Source organism: Parasteatoda tepidariorum, chromosome 7 (assembly GCF_043381705.1).
Source record: "Parasteatoda tepidariorum isolate YZ-2023 chromosome 7, CAS_Ptep_4.0, whole genome shotgun sequence".
NCBI lineage: Eukaryota > Metazoa > Arthropoda > Arachnida > Araneae > Theridiidae > Parasteatoda > Parasteatoda tepidariorum.
The window spans coordinates 55,890,858-55,911,933 of record NC_092210.1 but is presented as its reverse complement, the minus strand read 5'-3'; the positions used below and the strand labels follow the sequence as shown (position 1 = coordinate 55,911,933).

General features: G+C 29.6%; 2 protein-coding genes across 2 annotated transcripts; both read right to left on the bottom strand.

Annotated features, from left to right (window-relative positions):
- Positions 1-6,378: 6,378 nt before the first annotated feature.
- LOC122271082 (uncharacterized) lies at positions 6,379-12,411 on the bottom strand. Its single transcript, XM_043050980.2, has 3 exons — positions 11,920-12,411; positions 10,173-10,270; positions 6,379-6,639 (listed from the first exon to the last, which is right to left on the bottom strand). The coding sequence occupies exons 1-3, from the start codon at positions 12,063-12,065 to the stop codon at positions 6,491-6,493; spliced, it is 393 nt and encodes a 130-aa protein (XP_042906914.1). The 5' UTR covers positions 12,066-12,411; the 3' UTR covers positions 6,379-6,490.
- A 501-nt stretch (positions 12,412-12,912) lies between these two features.
- Positions 12,913-17,458, bottom strand: LOC139425961 (putative sodium-dependent multivitamin transporter). Its single transcript, XM_071182965.1, has 3 exons — positions 17,326-17,458; positions 15,189-15,402; positions 12,913-13,073 (listed from the first exon to the last, which is right to left on the bottom strand). Exons 1-3 carry the CDS (start codon positions 17,452-17,454, stop codon positions 12,922-12,924), a joined length of 495 nt encoding a protein of 164 aa, XP_071039066.1. The 5' UTR covers positions 17,455-17,458; the 3' UTR covers positions 12,913-12,921.
- Positions 17,459-21,076: the final 3,618 nt, after the last annotated feature.

The following is a 21,076-nucleotide window of genomic DNA, read 5'->3' as shown; positions in this document are numbered from 1 at the left end:
GCAAGAAAGCTAACGAAAACCATTATAAGAAACACGGGTCCAATCAAACATTCATACTGAAAGCGCATGTACTGCAATTTCCACCAAATGGCTTGAATGAGTCAGAGGCAAAAACTACTGGCTCATGCGCTGAGCTGTGTTGGTTCGGATCGAAGAATAGGTGTCGTATAAGTTCGTTTTATTGCTGTTTCAAATAGTGTATAGGATAATCTTTATTTATTATATTAATTTAATCTTTTTTTCTTTATTATAAATTTTTTTTATTAAATTAATCTTCATTTAATAATTTTATTTGTAAGTTTTAAAATTAAATTTGAATGACAAAACATGCTCAACGCCCCCCACCGCCCAAAACAAACCCAACGCCCCCCTACTGCCCAAAACAAGTTCACCGCCCCTCAGCATAGTCCCACCGCCCCCGTTGAGAACCAATGGTCTAGAGCATAGATTCTCAACTTTTTTAATGTCGCCGCCCCTTTAAAGAGCAAAAATTATTTCAACGCCCCCCCCCCCCGNTTTTTTTTTTTTTTTTTTTTTTTTTTTTTTTTTTTTTTTTTTTTTTTTTTTTTTTTTTTTTTTTATTAATGTGTACGTTAACTCGATAATTTTATACCGGCGTGTAATCGCAGTCTATTTGTCATAATCAAAATAAATACGGTAACGGAAATTTAAAAAAAATAATACAACAAAAAATAGTCATTTATTCTTGATTAAATAATTAAAAAAACGCCCAAAAGTAATTTTTTACATTAAAAAGAAGTATCAACGAAGCAAACAAGTAACTATATCAGTATAACGTTCGGTTCAATATTTTTAGTGAAGTGAAGACGCAGAAGAAATCCCTTCGTAGCACGATCTCGGTTCGATTTCTCTTCTTTGTGACTAGATAGCACTGAATCTACGTGGTGAAAGGAAGGCCGATTAAAAAGAATTTGGCGATATTCCACAGTCCAGGGTAGAGGCGACTGACGTTACTTACGACTGACGTTTATCGTCTCACAAAAGTTTGACTTCAAGGGAAGCCAAAAGGGAGACGATCACCATTTGAAAGCTTCATTAGTTTAAAGTTCAACCTATTCCTCCTGAACCTCTGTTGTTTCAATATTAACAAAAGGGTCCATAAGCCATTGAGGGACTTCCAGGGACAAAACATCATTGAAATAGTCAGAAAAGTCCATGTGCAAAGAGTCAAGGTGTTGACAATATTCTTGTGCATCATCAGAGGTAATTTCGCCTTTCTTTTTAAGATATGAAAAGATTGGAAATTGGCTGAACTCATTCCCACCAAAATTCCGCCTCCAGAAAATGAGTTTTCTTAGAAAGGTAGAAATAGCTGATTTTGTAGGGATCAAACTGAGCTCGCTCACTTGAAGTTATAAATTAAAGCCATTAAATTTTGCACATAACAGAGCTACAGCTCTGTCTTCGAGGAACTCAAGAACAGAGTCGAAAAGATTCCAAAACCTATTGAGACATGCACCTTTGGAAAGTCAGTGAATCTCGGTGTGTAGGAGCAAGTGATATTCTTCATCGTTTTTCTTACATAGCTGTTTGAATAATCAATCTTTGAGAGCATTACTGCTAATTTGTTCACAGCAGGTATAACACATTGCTAAGACTGATGCCAACTGTCACTTTTATTTTTTCCTACTAAATGCTGTCTGTGAATCACGCAATGAACAGCTAAAGTATCTGATAACTCCCTCTTCAAAACGGCGATGAACCCACCCTGTCAATTCGCTATTACAGGAGCTTCGTCAGTGAAGCAGAAAAAATATTCACAAGAGGAATGTTTTGCTTCTTAAAATAATATTTGACAGCATTGAAAATAGATTCACTTTTGGTATCTACAATAAAGCAATAAGCATATCCTCGATCATTTTTCTTTCCCTTACAAATCGGACATACGCCAACAGTAAAGCCTACATAACTTGGCAAGGTTGATTCATCAACTTGAAAGGAAAATTCATTAGATATCGAAAGTTTGCATACGGTAACTTCAATCTCTTCAGTCACCTCATCAATTCGTCACAGCCCTGTATCGTTGCTTAATTGGATATTTTTGATTAAATTCGATGCAGCTGGATGGTGTAAAACTTCCTCGTCAGCCGGGAGCATCAACTCTTTGCTGATGATATGAGCTTACCAAATTTAGGAATTAATTTATAGAGGCAGGAATTTAGGAATTTATATATTATAAGAGGCAATCAAACCTTCGTCGCATTTTTGTGCTGAGGTTGCTAGTAAGCCTGAGACCGTAGAACTTCTCTTCAGAAACGTGACTTTGATGCTCGGAAAAGTGACAAATCTTTCTTTTGTTTTTCAGGATGAATTTTTTGCAAATGCTCCTACTAATGAAAAGTTTCCATTGCCACACTAGATAAAATTTTGTTATAAAATAAACACATGGAAAGTTGAGAGTTTGACAGCGATTGAGCAAATCCAAACTTCAAGTACGTGACACTGTATTGACGACACTTACTTAACCGACATTGTTGGTGGCAGCAAAATACAACAATGAAAGAAAATCAACTATTTCTTCAAATTAATAAATAATTTACGATAAACAACTAATTCACCCACGTACCTGGCCGAATAAAGAATAAAATCAAATCGAAACTGGGGGAAAACTTAATTGAAGTGAACGAAAACCATCATAAGAAACTCGGGTCAAATCGAGCATTCAGACTAAAAGCTCATGCACTTCAATTTTCACTAAATGGCTTAAATGAGTCAGAAGCAAAACTACTGACTCCTGCGTTACGCTGTGCTGGTTCGGATCGGAGGATAGGTGCCGCAAAAGTTTGTTTTATTGGTGGTATAAATGGTGTATCAGATAATCGTAGTTTATTATACAGGGTGTTTATAAAGTTCCGGACCCATTTTGATGTTTAATAACACATAAAATAATAAAGATAGATTAAAATTAATAACCTAAATGGAGTCAAAAAGTTTCGTGACCCTTGTCAATGAACTGCCACGTGTGCCCCCTTCGTCGCACGGAGAATATCAAGTCGATAGTCAATTTCACGCCTGGTAGCTGCAGGCATGTCTGCATCCACAGAGGCTATTGCGGTTGTAATTCTGACTTTTAGGTCATCAATGTTCGACACTATCCTCCGGTAAACATTTTCCTTTATAAATCCCCATAAGAAAAATTCCAGGAATTGGACCTCCTCGCCCAATTTATCTTCCTGAAAAATGGTCATTCGTAGTTCTTTGAATGGGTCCGAGACTTTATAAACACCCTGTATTAATTTAATCTTCTTTTCTTAATATTAATTTTAGATTAATTTTATTTATTATATAAATCTTAATTTAATAATTTTATTTAGGAGTTATGAAGTTAAATTTGAATAACAAAACAAGCTCATCGCTCCCCTACTGCCCAAAACATACCCAACGCCCCCCACCACCCAAAACAAGTCCACCGCCCCTCGACATACTCCCATCGCCCCCGTTGAGAAACAATGGTCTAGAGCCATCATAACACACCGAATAAAAAGATTTCCTTTCTCTCACCGATCCAAGCCAAAACCTGTTTAAAATATTGACCTCACATCTATACTTGAAATAGTTATACCTTTTAATCATAGTCACCTCCAAGGGTCCAGACGAATGGCTAGGGGAGTTCTTACTATAGACAAACTATATTTAACAACTCTAACCTTCAGGTATCTCTTAGCTTTAAAAAACCGAATCTCCAAGAATGTTTTTTATTGACTCGCGTCATCCACGAACTCACTTTTATCCTTTATTTGACCCTTTTCTTACAAATTGTCTAATTTAACTTCTTTCAGAAATACCGATAGGGGGCATAGTCATTCCTCAAGAAAAGCATTTTAGTTTTTGCTCCGAGATTAAAAAGGCTGTGTTTCGTCGAAAACTCCGCCACTCCTCTTGGGATTTTCTTCCCACTTATATTTTTTGAAACTGGCATTTTAAATCGTTTTTTGTGATGTTATTATTGGTAGCGTGTTCAACACTTTATCATGAAGTCCGAGAATAAAATTTTATGCTTTATTTTCATCTGTTAGTGTTTATTGTAGCACATGTTTGATTTTAAAAGTATGGGAGTTATGAATTGTATTACTTTACATTTGGCTTCTGCTTAGATATTTCTGCCAAAATTGCAGTGACACCGATGTACTGTAGTATTGATCGCGATGACCTGTTCTAAATTCTACGGCTTTATGCTGATTTGTCTTTTTGACTCTTTACTGGCATTTAATGTGTAACCTTCTTTCAATAATTTTTTATCTCTTTACCACACTTTGTCACACTACTTTTAAAATTAACAAGGAATCAGTAATAAAAAAAAACATTATTTACATACGTAATCATATCAATTAAATTTCATCTAATTCAAATTAAGAACTCAAATATACTCTACAAAGACCTTCTGCATTTTTGTTCTTACAGCCAACTCACTAGATGAGGTTATATTTAACCAAGTATCTATAAAATGCTCACGCACTACATTGGGAACTCTTCGTTTCCTTTGATCGGTAACCAATAGATCTAGCAAGGATTCAAAATCTTTTATTTCTAATCCCAGAACTCATTCATTTAGGAAGTTCTTTAATTATATAACGAAATCTTTCCAACTAATATCATTTTTGGGTGCTGAATAAATTTGATCCTAATTTTTTCTGAACTTTGCTTAAACCGTACCGGTTCATTAAAAAAATTTTTAACGTGGTCATAGATGTAAGTTTGTTCCTCAGATTCTCTTGCTAATAATTTTGTTATATCAGGTGAAAGAAAAGGTAATGGATGAGTAACCCACTCTTTTTCAGGAATCTCTGCTAGTTTTGCTAGACGCTCAAAAATTACTAAATACGGGCTAGTTTCATCTTCCTCAGGATCAAAATTCTGCAGTAACTTGTGGATATCCAACGTGTTCCGTTGAGTTGTATTATTATTGTGATTATAATATTTTGATTTGAAGGACCACTTGGTTGGATACTATGTATTAATCGCTCTAATTCAAATTCAAGTTCTTCTCGGTGTTTTATTTTCCTTTCCTTTTCTTTTTCTTCTTGTCTTCGCCGTTTTGTGCGGTTTTTCCCCTCTTCTTTTAAGATAGGATTTTTCTTCATTACTTCTAACACATCCACTTCGCAATTTTTAGAGTTTTTACTTAGATTTATCCGATCCGTTTATTAGATAAAATGTGATTTTAATATGCGTCTTCATATTTATAAGCAGAACTTGGGACAATTTTTCTAATTTCAGTAATCTCCCATAACTTTCGGGTAAACTTAAATTTGCCGTACAAAATAGAGTACATTCAGAACTTTTTTTTTTGCCTGATTTCGTGATTATTGAAAGACATCCGAATAGTTTAACTAACTTATATAAGGTTAGACTTATTAACATTGCATTATAATACGTGACACTCCAATCACCAAACTAAAAGTTATTAACGTGTTGTGTTTATAAAATTTCCAACAGTTCATTGGATTATTCTTAATACATAAATTATTTTTGACTTTATGCAATTTATCGTGCTTGTAGTTTTTCCGTTTCATAGTGGCTAAATATCAATATCTTGATGTGGTCATGTTTCATTCTCGAAAATATAATTCTGATTAACTAAGCGAATGTTTCATTTTAAATTCAATAAGATTCTTAAAACATTTTTTTTCCGTAATAATTTTTTTCAAGACCAGTTCTTATTAAATTTATAAAAGATTAATCAGAAATCGATAACATTTTTAAATGAGCATTTATTTGAATATTCATTTCTTTCTGGATACCCATGGGGAAAGGACAGTGTTTCTTCGTCACAAGAGGCCTACAAGAGTTTTTAAATTTGTGTTTTTCCGATATTTTTTTGTTTTAAAAAAACTTTTGATGCTATTGGATAGCACATTACATTTTAAAAAAGTAGAAAATATCGAGGTCGCTTTATTAGTTATTAGATTAGGAGAAATAGCGCTTCATAATTTTAAGAACTTCTATGAATTGTTCCTCACACAGCAAAATAATGCAATAAAAGGATGCGATTTGTGGTTATGAGTAAATAATTTAACTCCACTCGTTTCTCAACTTTTTGATTTTTAACATCTAATCTCATTACAGTTTAAATTTTTTAAAAAAAGCAATTTGTATGACGCTAAAAATTTCCTTAAATGTTAATTGTGTAAAAAAATACTTATCAAAATTCTAACAATTAATAACTGTTTACTATTTAAATATCTTTTAAAAATTGTTTACTTCAAAATTGTATTGACATCATTTGGTGAGGAAATAATTCTCTTTAACCAGTTTATTGTCATTGCGATTTATTATTTTCTTTTTAATTACTTGAATCATGTTATTTTAATTACTGCAAGCGCAGAGGTGTTGATAAAGTTTTGTGTTAAATGGGAAGTTTCGAAAATATTATAAATCATAAACTGTAAAATTCAGTTTTAACAATAGCAAAAGACATAGTGCTTGTTTTCAACATTTTTTTATAAAGTGATACTAATGAGATTACTTTTCACTGTCTGGAAGATAAAACAATACCATCTTCTTGCTCCAATTCATTTTTAATTTCTTTACTTTCATTAAAAAACTCCTTTGTCATCCAAAATCTAGTCACTGGACTGAGGCATACTGAATTTTCAGGAATAACATTGTTTTTCCAACCTGAAAAATAAATACTTAACATATAATTTAAATAAATGTAATAAGAATGCATTCAATAATAACAATGGAGCAGAAATCAATGATAAGTATACAGTATGACCTATATAAATGAAGCAGAATATTTATATGTGTGTGCAAATTCGTAATTTTAAAACGAACCCCGCCAAATTTGGTACACATGTATTTGAAGACACGGCGGATCTGTCCAGGGCCGCCTCGAAAGAAGGAGGAGTTACAGTTGAATAGGGGGTCTCGGTACTGAAAGTGATCTTCAGCTCTGACGTCATGCATCACGATCCATGTTTCAGCTGGTTTGTGTTGTATGCTGTGTTGATTACATAACAAAATTGTTTTTTTTTTTCTTGTTTTTTTCTTTCAGAAAATAATGAATGCACTACTAGTTATTATTCTAATTGTCCGTGTTTTGATCTTATTTGTTGTATGATTGCATTAAAGAAATATTAGCTTTTGGAATTTTAAGCATTTTCATTAAAATTCTAAGGAATTTCTTCTAAGCCTTATATAAAATTTGTTATTTTACGAGTGGTGATGAAAAAAACAAATTATATTTTGCTTTTGTTGGTTGAAGCATCTAACAACACTGTCAGGCTTAAAAACTTCCCTTTGAATGATTTCTTCTGTTTGGTTATTTTAGTGAAACACATTTCAAAATGTAATTTCTATTTATTTATTTAATTTTTTTTTTGTGTAATACAAATTGTACAAAATTGTCAAAAATGCAATGCTATTGGTAAATAGTTTTTAAGCTTTTAGTGGGAGAATTCAATGTATTTTTAATACAATTAGGGGAGGAAAAAATATTTTTAAATATTGTCGTTACCCATGAAATTGGTTACTTAATACTAGTACATAATAATTTTGCTCATTTTATTAATAGTACAATACTTAAAATATGTTTCTAATATTTTTCTTGCTTTGTTATTCTATATATTCGCTTTTAATCCTGACTGGTTTAAGTTTTCTTTTGAATAGTTTCTTTTGTTTTGCTAGTTAAACAAAAATTATTGCAAGATAGTATTTATAAGAACAAATGATTCACCGCCAGTTATTTTAATTTTTCATATCTTGTCTGTATTTTTATTTATTTATTTTTTATTTGTTTTTATTTATTTTTTATTTATTTTTATTTATTTTTTATTCTATTTTTTTATGTGACTAGTCTCCTACCTGAAAGTATTCCAATTATTTGGTTCAAAACTTCCTATTAGTAAATATCAATAGATTGAATGAAGATTTAGTTGAATCATAAAAAGTGTAGTTGGTTGTTCAACTTATATGGATTTAAAATATAATTTGCAATAAATAATTGTTAAGCAACATCATAGCTAAATCACATTTTTATTTTTTTGAATTAAAAAAAAGATAACTTGGAGAAGAAATATTTACTATCTGTAATTAAAATGTTTTAACGAAACTCATAACATTTATTAAATTGGCTAGTTATCTCTCTATACATTCAGATTCAACTTTTCCTAGGGATGATAATTTCATTTGCACTAAATTTTATGAGGTTAAAGGTTTGGTAATTTAAGATGCGAAAGAAGCTGGAATACATGCATAAAATAAATTATGTTTAATTAGAATAAATTAAATTCTAATTAATGTCACGTAATTTAGGCAGAAGAGATATTTGAAAAAATTACTTGAAATTCGTTGAAATTCGTTTTATTTTTTGACTTCATTCAAACTACTAAAGAAAAAGTGAAGAAACGTATCTGGATCGTAATGCGTGACGTCAGAAAACGAGTGCCGTGGCCCCCTAAACTATAACTCCTCCTTCTTTCGAGGCGGCCCTGATCTGTCTCCTGCTATGAGGAGAATTCCTCTCGCAGTTAGTCTGGTGCAGTGACGGGGACCATAGTTACAAGGCTTAACTATTTCTTAAAAAAAGGGGGTGTTGAGATAATATTTAAGACGGTTTTAGTTCGGGTCGTTGAAAAAAAGGGAATCAGAGGAGCCGAAGCTCCCCTTATTAAAATGCGCTATTTTTGTTTCCATAGCAGCACAGTGTCTCAGATTTTACGGCGAGGGGAGTTCTATCTTTGGACAAACTATAACTATTTACTTTGAAGCTTTCTTCGACCCTAGGTTCGCGCTACATGCTATAGAAAGCATTTCCAATGAATAATATTTTCAATAAATATTTGATAAATATTTTATGATATGTGCAGCTCTAATCATTGGAAAATTGTGGTTAATTCTGTATATAACATTTCAAATTATACTATTTGTATAACTGATAGTTATTTTGGCCTGGTGAAATTCTTACTCATAACTATTTAAAATCCAATAATATGGAACCGCACGGTAATAGGCTAATTTCCTGACGTATGATGAGGACGAATTCGTATTTTAAAAGGTATCTGCTACCACGCGTTTCTTAAATAGACTAAAATAATGGAAACCTCTCAAGAACTTATGAAATAAATTTGAAGTTATCTATTAAGCCATTGGAAAATCGTGGTAAATTCTGAATAACACATTTTAAATTATATTATTTGAATAATTTAAAATGTGTACAAATAGTATAATTTCAAATGTAAAATTATACTGTTTGTATAATTGTAAAATTTAAATTTGTATAGTTAAAACTAATAGTTATTTTGGCCAGGTGAAATTCTTACTCATTACTATGGAAAATCTAGTAATATGGAGCCACATGGTAATGTACAATAAACAAGATAAAAATATAGGTTTTGTACTAAGTGTCATGAATGTGTAATACGGTGATATTAAAGAACTTATCCGTTTTGGGGGTGATACAAATCCTATTACCACAGTACTTATATTAGGCACCTACTTTGTCATAATAGGTTCTAATTACCATGGTACTTATAGTAGCAATACCAATTGTATTTAATAGCAAATGCCATTAGGCATTACAGGCCTCATAATATTTTGATTATTTTTTAAGGTTATCGAAATAATTACAGATAATAGTTCATTTGCAAAAAATTGAAATTAATTTAGTCAACGTTTTTTTACAAACCTTATTGAGTTGAACTAAAGAATATTTAACAAGTTGTCATATTTGTCCATAAAAGCCTCAAAACTTGACAACACTGGCCCCACTGTTAGGGGGTAGTGTGAACAAAAACAAAATTTTGACAAAAAAATTGTTATGGAAAAACTGAATAACTTTGTAATTCCAATTATAAACCAGATATAGCCAGAAGGCAGGAAAACGTCAAAATTATTATTAAAAAAATACTTAATATCTAAAAATTCTACATAAGATATTAAGTATTAACATAAAGCTACCGGGAAAGACAAAAAACAAGAAGAAAAAATTGGAACCACTTTAGTTTAATTAATTGCGCCTATAGATATGACTTTCAATTTTGAACATGATTTCGTAATGTTGATTAATAACTATCTACTTGATTATGTGCTTTTTTTTCACCCCTCACGAATAATGGGTATCCAGCTAGTATATTTATAAAAATTATGCTCTTAAATTATAACACCACTATTTACCATGATAAATTAAAATAAGTATGTTTTTACTTTACCGGTTACTACTACAGCAATGCAAATAAGAATTTGAGTCAAAACATAACCAATGAAGCAAATCCACATATAAGATATCTTGTACAAAATAAAAGTGTCTCTAAAAAGGGAAAAAAATCATTAATTGCACAAATAAGTAAAGATTTTAAAAATAATAATGCATATTAGGGTTTCTTACAATTCTTCATTCAGAATATTGTTATTGTGTAATAATAAACATATATTGCATAAAATCTTTGAAATCTATATATATATATAGATCCTACTTCAAAGATTGATGTTCTTAAACCTGTAAATTTCACTATTAATTTTCTTACTTATTATTTTTCGGTTAATTTTAACAGAAGAGTTGTACTTGTTAGTAATGATCCATTCTTTACAGTTATATAAAGCTATATTTAAGTTTTATAGTTTGTATAAAAAGCCTATAAATGTTTCGTTTCCTTTAAGCAGTGTTTTATTTTTTATTTTTTTTATGGAAAATAGATTTTACAGTTGTATTTCGTTGAGATAAAAAATTTTAAAAATGGAAGGAAAACAAAACTGTCAACCAATTACATATATATGCATTTTTTTATAAGACTCTGTTTAGAAAAAACTTTCGTAAAGAAATTAAAAACTGGAAGTTTGAAGATAAAATTTAAAAAAATTGATAAAATTGAGGCGACTTTGATGGGATGACTAATTGAACCTTATTACCAAGATAATATATTCAAGGATAAATAATTCAAATATTTATTTACACAATACTTCGTTCAACCTGAATGGCAACGTGGTATAATGTAACACCTTGAGATTGTAGCTAGTTTGTATTTTATGGTTCAATGTATCGATGCGTAAAATAAAAAATGGGACATCCTGAATAACTTTTGATCAAATAATCGAATTTTCAAGTTTAGGACTCAATTTTAATAGTTCAAGGGTCAGGCCTCAAATAAACTAATTAATTAGTGCAGACAATACCTTAAGTTAAGGAATCAGACAAAACTTTCTCTAAATAACCATGTTTTTTTCGACGAATGCGGATTTTTTTTTGATATTCGAAATATGAGGAGGGAGTAGCCGCATTCTGGAAAATATGGTTCCAATAGTTTGGTTACGACAGAAGTAGTAAGTATGGACAACTTAATTTTGCTTATTTCATCATATCTCGCGAAAAAATTTTAAGCGAAAAGCTCATGCGTGTCTTTTACTGATTTCTTTCAACAGTTATAAATAACAAAAAGTAGAGCTAATATCTTCAGCAGCATGGTTATACCTTCATGATATTAACCAAGTTTACAAAACAGGAAGATACGAAGAACAGAAGAAAAACAACACGAGAATGTGCAATTGTTTCAAAACCTGTGGACGTAAAATTGCCCTATTCTTTTAAGTCGTTTATGAGTTACTGCTTCCCTTTTATTTATGGTTATTGTGTCACACATTTTTTTCTCAAATCCAAGTAATCATTCATTTTGTTATGATCATTATACTAATGAAATTTCTCTACAAAAAATATTATAATTAAACATTTTATTAACAAAATTATCTTTGTTTTTTCTTTCAAAAATATCAACTAAATCAAAAATAGTACTGAATGAGAAACAATCAGTAGAGGTGGCGAGCGGAACCACCTGGTTCATAAATAGTTTTTCTACTTTGTAAATAATTTGTAAATATCTCTTTTTGATTGCTTAATTAATTTGGAAAGATACAAATTATGAAAAATTAATGTATGTTTAAAGACAGAAATTTAGTAATACTTACGTCGTAAGTTTAGGAGTTTGCAAGAGGGTGATTGTAGCGTTCATTCCAGTGTTTGTAACATTTACTAAAGGACACATGTCAGTGGTGAGAGGTAAAGATGGTTTATTATACTTTGAATATATGGCTCCAAAGCCCAGCCATGTCATCAGTAAATATCCAACGACAAGGGCAACTGATACACACTAAAAGTAATTTTTCATAATATTAAGTTTCTTTTCATGTATATTTATTAAGAAAATTTATACTAAGTAAAGTTTCATTATGCAGGCAGAATTTCGTTGATAGAGACATTTGAAACCTAAAATCACTTGCAAAAAACTGAAGACAAAAAGAACACGCGTCCAGAACCAAGACTAAGATTTCCTTCTAGAAGAAAATAATTCTCACCGAGGATTTCTTCACTGAAAAGTGCGGTGCGTAGCAACCATTGAACCAACCAAAGTCCTAACAGTTACCTAGCAATGGTACTTTACTGCGATATTTATTCAAAATTTCTAAAGAGCTCGATACTTTTATTTTTTTATTGTCATTTCTGTAAAGTGAGGAGAAGAAATAATTAGTTTTTAATTCTTGATTTCTAGTACTGTTTTAATTTACAAATATTCTAGAAATTGGATCATTTTAATTTGATTTATAAACCAAATAAATTTTTACAAAACAAATTATATTAAGTAAAACTTAAATGAAACGTCAATTGGTTTTAGCAGATTTCAACCATCACTACCGAAACGTTTTCATAGTTTCATAAAAAAATAGTTCGTTGCCAAAAGCAATGCTCTTGACTTATCTATGCATATGTTTAAAAATTGCATTATAAAAAAAAATTTACCATTAAATTATAAAGATAACATTTTTTTCAGATTTGACTATTTGAAATATAATTTTTCAAGCCAAATAAAGAAACACTTTACAGATAGAGACATTTATCAATAATGTTTTACATCCTCTCACACTCAGGTACGCACTTTTTGGAATGATTGCACATCTTCTTAATAGCTTTGTTTATGTAATTATGTAAGAAGTTACTTCTGTCAAAAATACAGCTAAAACGGGACCTTCAAACGCAGATATAAAAACATTCATAAGTTGAACAAGACTTCTTACTTCCAAAAAACAAAAACTCAATCCGATGCTTGCTCCACCATACACAACAGCTGTAATAGGTAAATTTAGAACAATCATGTTAGTTGCTTTTTGTAGCAACATCCTATAAAATACATAATCGTGAACAGAAAGTTATGACATCAAAACTATTAATTTAAAATGAAATAATACGAGTGATGGTAGTATTAGTTTTAACTTAAAAAACCATTGATAAATCATATAATGGAATATATTCAAAACTAAATCTCCGTTAATTTTGATAAGTGATTAAAAATTTAAACAAATTGAGTGCATACTAAAACAAAATTTAATGCGAAATTAAGTACAAAAGATGGCAGCAAAGATCTGTAAAAAAAATTTCAGACCTTACTTCCAAATCACCCGTATCGTATAGTATCGGCCTATAAAACAAGCAACAATGGCCGCAAAATAATGATTACTACGTAAAATCTCTATAGTAAAAGAATGGACACTATCCGTAAAATAACACAATGGATGTTAACAGATCCCTTTTAAACGAATGGACACAGTCATGAAATTACAAACTTTTACGCCAAGGCTTTAAGTTTTCAGACTAACGGCCTGATTGGGGCATTATGGTCAGCATTACGCAAAAGCCACTTTTTACTTCCCATGCAAGCTGGAACCCATCGATCCGGTGGAGAGTAGGCTTCAAGTCAAATTGAACCCCAGGCTTTTGCAAAGACAGCCTTGTTATTTTAAACAGAATCATCTCAGACATTCGGTACTTAAAAAGAGTCAAGAAAAAATTAGGTAAGTTTTGATTTTAAGAAAAATGATAAATTACTTCTTCTGTCTCATTCAATTACATAAATCTTAATCTCTAGCTTTACAACCTAAAAAAAGGCAAAGGTAATGCCAGCCAGCTTCTGGCATCGTTTTTTATCCAAGGTAAATGACGCCCAACACGCCAAGATCTTTTTTTTTTTTTTTACATTGCCCAGCCACTTGTATCTCAACGATCTCTTTTTCTAGTACCAAAGGGTTTGCTAAAAACCAGTATCCTTACAGGTTTTCTAATCTTTGCAAATTTTTAAGTCGTCTTATACGATTTGGACATGGTTGGGTTCTTTAAATTGAATGTAGAGGTCACTATTGTAAAGTATTCGCCATATGTTATTTTCATTCACAGGGACATAACTTTTCCTAATTTTTTTTTTCAAACATCAGTAATTTATCTTCTGTTCAATTAGTAATTCACCAACACTCGCAGCCATAGAGGGCTAGTGGCTGAAGTAGAGTATTATAAATACTGTTCTTTGTTGCTCGTTTCGGTAGTTTCAATATAGTTTCAATGTATTATTATTTATACCCTTTAAAAACTACTATTTGCCATCTGAAGATTATTGATTTCTGCGGTTATGTCTTTATTTTTATTAATTGATGTTACATGATTTCTAAATTCAGCAACTCTATTGAATCTGTAATCATTCATTTTACGAAATTTGAAGTTGATCTTTTAGTGCATCATTTGCGTCGAACTAAAAATAATGAATTTCAATGCGTTTTTTGAAATTTATCATTAGACATGATGATTACTCACTTTTTTTCATCCCTCAGAAATTATATAAAGTTATAACTTTTTAGAAGTTAAAAATATTTACTATTATGTTCGCACATGTTAAGATTCTGAACACCCTTTTAGAGTAGAAAATGCCAGTAGATCAATTTTTCCTCACTATTAGATCAAAATAAGGACATGAGGCATGAGTACATTAATCCAAATTTAAGCTTAGGAAGTTGCATCTATTGTTATCATCAATATAATCTATATATGTTATATATATTGTATAATTACAAATATTAATAGGCGTCATTTTTTAAAGTTCTTATACACAATCGAAATATCATGCGGGTGAATGACCGCAAGAACTGTTATAAAGCTCAATTTTAAGCTTCATTACTACTTATCTAAGATAAGAAATCTAAGATAGTCTGATTTTTAATGTACTCTATGCATATAACAAATTGGCAGGAATAAACAGGGCTAATGTGTTTATTTTTTATCTAAATTTTATCTAATTATTTTGAAAGGATTCCCTTAGCCTAAGTAAAACTTAAAGGAAGGAAAAGAAAAACCATGTTAATCAAAATGATGCTTGAGAACATGCATCAGAAAATATAAACTAAAACTTTAAACTTACACAATATTTTTACCAACCACACAACTTTCCTGTCTGATATAACTCCTCGATTTCGTTCATACAGGGGTTTAATGAAATCCAGAACTGTCACAGTGGAAGCTGAATTAAGGCAAGAAGATATAGTACTCAAAGAAGCACTAAAAATTCCAGCAATACAAATCCCTGTCATTCCAGGTATTGAACTGAATTTGTTAACAATGAATGCAGGAATAATCTAGAATTTAAAATGCGTTATATTTTAAATTATATTTACTTTTGCTAAGTAATAAAGACATTTTTAATTTAAAGGGGGGAAAAACCTCCGAAGGAAAAAAACATCCTTAAAATTGAAAACCTTATGCATAGCTGCCAACTCTTCCGGTTTTCCGGGGAAATTTTATTTTCGTATTTAAAGTAGTAACGAATCTAACGTTATTCCATTAAACTTTTTGAATTATAATAATAATTATAAATTAGTTGTACCTCCTCTAAATATAAATAATTACAGCAAATTTATAAAAGTACAATAGTATTTACGATAGAAAATTTTAACCTGATCAAAATATAAATATATTTTTCAGTAAGATTGCTTTTTGGTAATTGTTTTACAACCATGAAAGTTGGCGGGTATGCATATGTCTAATTGAATAGACTTATTTTTTAATTTCTAAACTTATAATGAGTAGTTTTACTTAAAAGTTACAATATAGATAAAAGGAATTTAAATCGATTTAATGAAAACTTTTAAACATAATTTATAATTGTTATTTTTTGTGCTGTTTTTAAAGCACTAATAAAGCAAATGCCTTCTTGAAACCAATTCTTTCTTAACGAACAAGTACAGATAAAAAATTTTATATTTTCACTCAAAGCACATAAACCAAACATATCTTTACGTTTGAAAAAAGGGAAGAACGGATCAAATCAATAAATTGCATGAGATTTTAATGACATGATCCTTAGGAACAATAATGTAGAAATGATGATGTTTATGTTGCTACAACACATGTGTGTCTGAGTTCTAAGTCAAACTTAGAAATCTTACAAAGATGTGATGCCGAAAAATCAAATTGTTTCAAATATATTAATAAATGCCCGGATAAGTTTTTCTACACTAAACGAATTCTAGAAGAATATAAACATTTCACTCGAAATATCAAATGCAAATGAAAAATGTATCCTTTCTTATAGAGCAAAAGCCAGATATTGAAATTTTTTTTAAAAAAATCTAAGCAAATACCTTTAAAAGATGTAGTTTTAAAACCACAAGATAAATCAATAAAACATGAAATTATAAAAAAAAGGTGGCATTTATTGAAAAAAACAAAAATTTAAAGTAAAATAAACGTAGTATTTAAAGTAAAATAAACGTAAAAAATTTAAAGTAAAATAAACGTGGCGAACTAAAAAAGAACTTTGCGCAAGACAATCGGTAATAAATTGAAGATCGTTAGCTAAATTATGGAGCGAGATATCGCTTTTGGCAACTAATAGGGAGTCCTATGAAAATCATAAGGGACCTCCTATATTACAAACTAGAGTTATGAGAAGTAAGTAATCATTAGAAAAAACTTCCGGGTGTCACAAAACTGGCCGGCCTTTTACGACTGTGAGAGATAGAAAAATACAGGTGGCTGTATTCTGCTTAGAAAAGCGTAGTCAAATCGTCGAAAAATTTTGGAACTTTTTGTCACGGTGAGATAAATTTACAGCGAGCGATGCTTCACTCTTAATTGTTGCGAGAAGAGGCATATGTTCATGAAAGACTTGGAGCAATTTAAAGACAAATCACATTTCCAAATTGTTTTGGAGAATACTTTTGTGCTCATTTTTTGTGCAAACGCAGCAATTTTCAAAAGTATCAAAAAGTTCTCGACTTCTTTAAATTTTTATCAAGAGAAAATGTTAGGAAATTTTTAAATACTCATTTAAAAATAATACTAAAGAACAGCTAAATGTAAAAGTTCCCTCTTTGAAAAAAGTATGTATTTTTACTATAATTCACAAAATTGTACAGTAAACACAGTTGAGTTTTATTTTTACACGTAGTTGAATACACATATTTGAATATACATTTAAATTCATAGTTAAATACACATACGTTTGAATGTACATTTATACACATAGTTGAATTTTACTTTTTATAAACGTTACTTACTTGATCATATCTTTTAATTCCTGTTTGTTCCTTATTTAAAACTGGATCACAGTGATAATAAACAGAATATAATATGAGTCCAAAAGTAAGACATGAAACTAATGACAATGATGCAGGAATAATACTCATTTGAAATGTCCTGAAAAAAGTTTTCTGCTTTTTACTTCTTTCAATATACAAGCAATTGCTAATGCTTGTATTTTGGAAAAATTTAAGCACTTATTGCATGACAAATGTTGAACATGGAAAATTAAAGCAGTCAGAAATTATATTCCAGTAGTTTAATTACTACAACTAAAATTCACTTCAAAGTATATCTTCAATTCTCTGGTAAAAAAAAAATTATTGTTGACTTATTATTTTAAAAATTAGCATTTTTTCTTATAGAACGTAATTATTTTGTTCAGCAGAATTAAGCTCTGTCACAAAAATATGTCTATAGTTGTCACAAATTACAGGCACTAATCATACGGTAGAAGAAGATTGAAGAGACATTGAACTTTTAGAAAAGTATTAAAAAAATCTGATCTAAGATAAGAATAATTCATTTGGATTAAACTAAAGATGGAAACATATTTACTTAAATAACTCAATTGACATGNAATGGAACCGAAACTATTACCTACTACCGGCTTCATTTTTGTAATTTCCGGTAAGTTGGACAGCTGTCATCTGTTACTAAAATAGCTATAACTAAAGTTCTGCTTGACGTGCATTCAAAAACAAAACAGTTTTTAAAACTAGAAAAATTGGGCATTATTATAAAGCAATAAAATAAAAAAGTGAATTTTTGTGAAAATCCTCTTTTTTAAGGTAGTCGGATACCTTAAATAATTCAATAGACATGAAATAGTAAGTTGAAGTTTCTCAAAGATGTTTCATTTTTTTCACTTCACTATGAAATATTTTAATGGTTGTCCAAAGGAAACAACATTTAATAATAATCAATAGTTTACATATAAAAGAATGAAAAATCTTCATTATCATTAACTACGCTTCTAAAAATTAGTATATACTTAATATTATGCGTAATTTTGAGAAAAAAATTTTTCAGATTAGGTGATTAGTTAAAATCTTTTGCCACTGAATCACAAATTAGACGTTAAAAAGTTTGATCTCAATGTAATAAAATATTGAAAAATAAAATAAATTCGGAAATATTTTGGGCATACGCCTACAATATAAAATCAAAACATTTCATATCCTTTTTTGAAAGAAGAATTTTTGAAATTCAATGATGAAGCAAAATTGCAATCAAATTGCAAAAGAAAACATACAATTGTAGTCTCATTTAAGTCAAAGCATTTTTAATTGAGAAATGAAATAAATGAATGCTTCAATACTATTACTTTCATGATATAAATCATTTAGTTAGATCAAAAGAGAAATTATACAATTTAATGATGTTCTCAAAAGCAAATAGAAAAAAAAAACCAACTGAAAAAATTATGATTTGATCAGGAAAAGAGTAATAAAGCTTCATCGTTAAATAATTTTATACTTATTGAAGAAGGGATTATAGTTAAGACCATTCAAATGAAAATTAATGTCACATCGTTGGAAACTTTGATCCTTTTTAAGATATTTTAAAATCTTTGAAAATTTTCCTAAATTTGTGAAAATTTAATGAAAAAACTAATGATGCGAAAATGTTTGAATTATAAACGTGCTATTGCTAGAACAGATTCTGGATGACAAAAGTGTCTGAGGAGTCAACATCGTTGAATGATTTGATTTAAAAATCTCATTAGAAAAGCAATTTTTGCATCATAAATTTTTGCTAGTATATATTTTTCTTTAATTTATCTTATGCCAAGACAAGATCAGAGAAAGCGCAATCTATCCAAACACTTAACCTTTAAGAAAAACTGAATTCTGGCTCAAACCACGAAAAACGAAAATTATCCCCTGTATTTACATTTAGATAGAGATGAGAGCACGGGAAAAAAACTTATTCTTTAATTATTTTAAATATACGACGCACGGTTAAATTTTCCTTATTTAAAAAAAAATATTGTTCATTTATTTTATTTTTATAGAGTTGCTACGAGTTTCGATTTAACCTTTCATAAAACACTATTTTTTATTAAAAACAATTTTTATTTTTATTATAATGCGAATTTAAGCAATATCTTTTTTCTTGGCAATTTGATTAAAATTTAAAGCAAATCCTTATACATTTCTACCATTTTAACTTTATCTACAAATCTGTCATTTCAAATCATAACTCAATTTTGGATCAAATTTTGATACGTCAAAGAGATTATTTAGTAGTAGTATAAAAACTTTTCAGCTTACTATCACTTTTTAGTTCAATTCATTATTTCAATTGCGCATGTTGGCAAGACACAATTTTGTACAAAGTGTGTTATAAAATTAAACATAAAAGATGTCAAGATTTCCATTCTGAAATTACAGTAAAATAACCGGCAGCAGTTTGTCCATCGAATTAACAATAAAGTTTATGGTTAGGGATATTTCTTTACTTTTTCAGTTTTGAAACTGGTACGGTAAAGCAACCGTTAATACACAATTATACTGTTTTGTAACCGTTTGCAACTAACATAGTTCCTAAACCGTAAAAATGAAATTTAAATGGACATAAGAGCTCCATGGAGGCTGCGCCTTCTATGCGTAAATGATAGCTTCGTATTTTAATAGTCACGGATTGAAGAGTGCAAGATACTAGAAACTATTCTTGTATTAAAGGAAAGTGAGAAATATTGCAGTATCAAAGCTGGGATTCGATGAAATGGCGCATATAGAATACTGGTTATTAAATCGTATTAGTTAAAAACAATCAATAAACGTTTTTTCTCACCCTTAATAGATTGAATATCACCTTTTTATGGTTATTTTACTATTTTAGTGGAATATATGGTAAAATAACAATGAAATAAATTGTTATTTAACCATTTTTCAGAGAATTTTGTAACAGTGCAGATTAAGAAGTTAATATAATCTTTAACCAATGATTTCCGGATTTTTTTTGTTTCAATGAGAAATTTGTACCACTCTTTGTCTAGCGTTAGGTTACGGTATTTTTTATGTTCTATTGAGAAATATTTGTTTCAATATTATTTAAATATTAAGAATATTTCATTTACAAATTCAAGGATTATTTTCAGGATTAATATTTAAGAGATATACCGTGCATGAATTTGTCTTTTTTTCTGCTTCTTAAATGCAACTTTAAGTGAAATAGATTCTTAAAGTCAATATATTTTTAATTCCTTTAATAATATTTTAATTTCAAAGTGTTTTATAAAGATATTATCCGGAATCATGTATTATTAATCATTGTAACAAAAAAATCATATTAAACTAAATGAGACTTAAAATTAGCCATAATAAATTTACTATTTTGAAGTTAAACAATATTTAATTATCTTGTATAATAAATTTGAATAAAATATTTGGGTAGATCAAAGTCAATAACTAGTAAGTTCACATGTTGTCGTTTCGCAATCTGCATTCCAAAAAGTTTGTATAAATATTCAAGCCCGAAAATTATTTTATTACTTAAATAAGGCAGTATCAAACATAAAATAAATGCTTCGTTAATTGTTCTACACAAATTAGATTTTCTCAAAATCAGTAACATGCCACTTGAAATAAATCTTTCTCGAAATTCTTAAATTGCACATTCTTTTATATCTTTTGACTTTGCTAAATAATGATCCAATTTGCAAATCCTTATTGCCACTATTTAAGCAGCTATAAAATATACCTATAAAATGAATTAAATTCC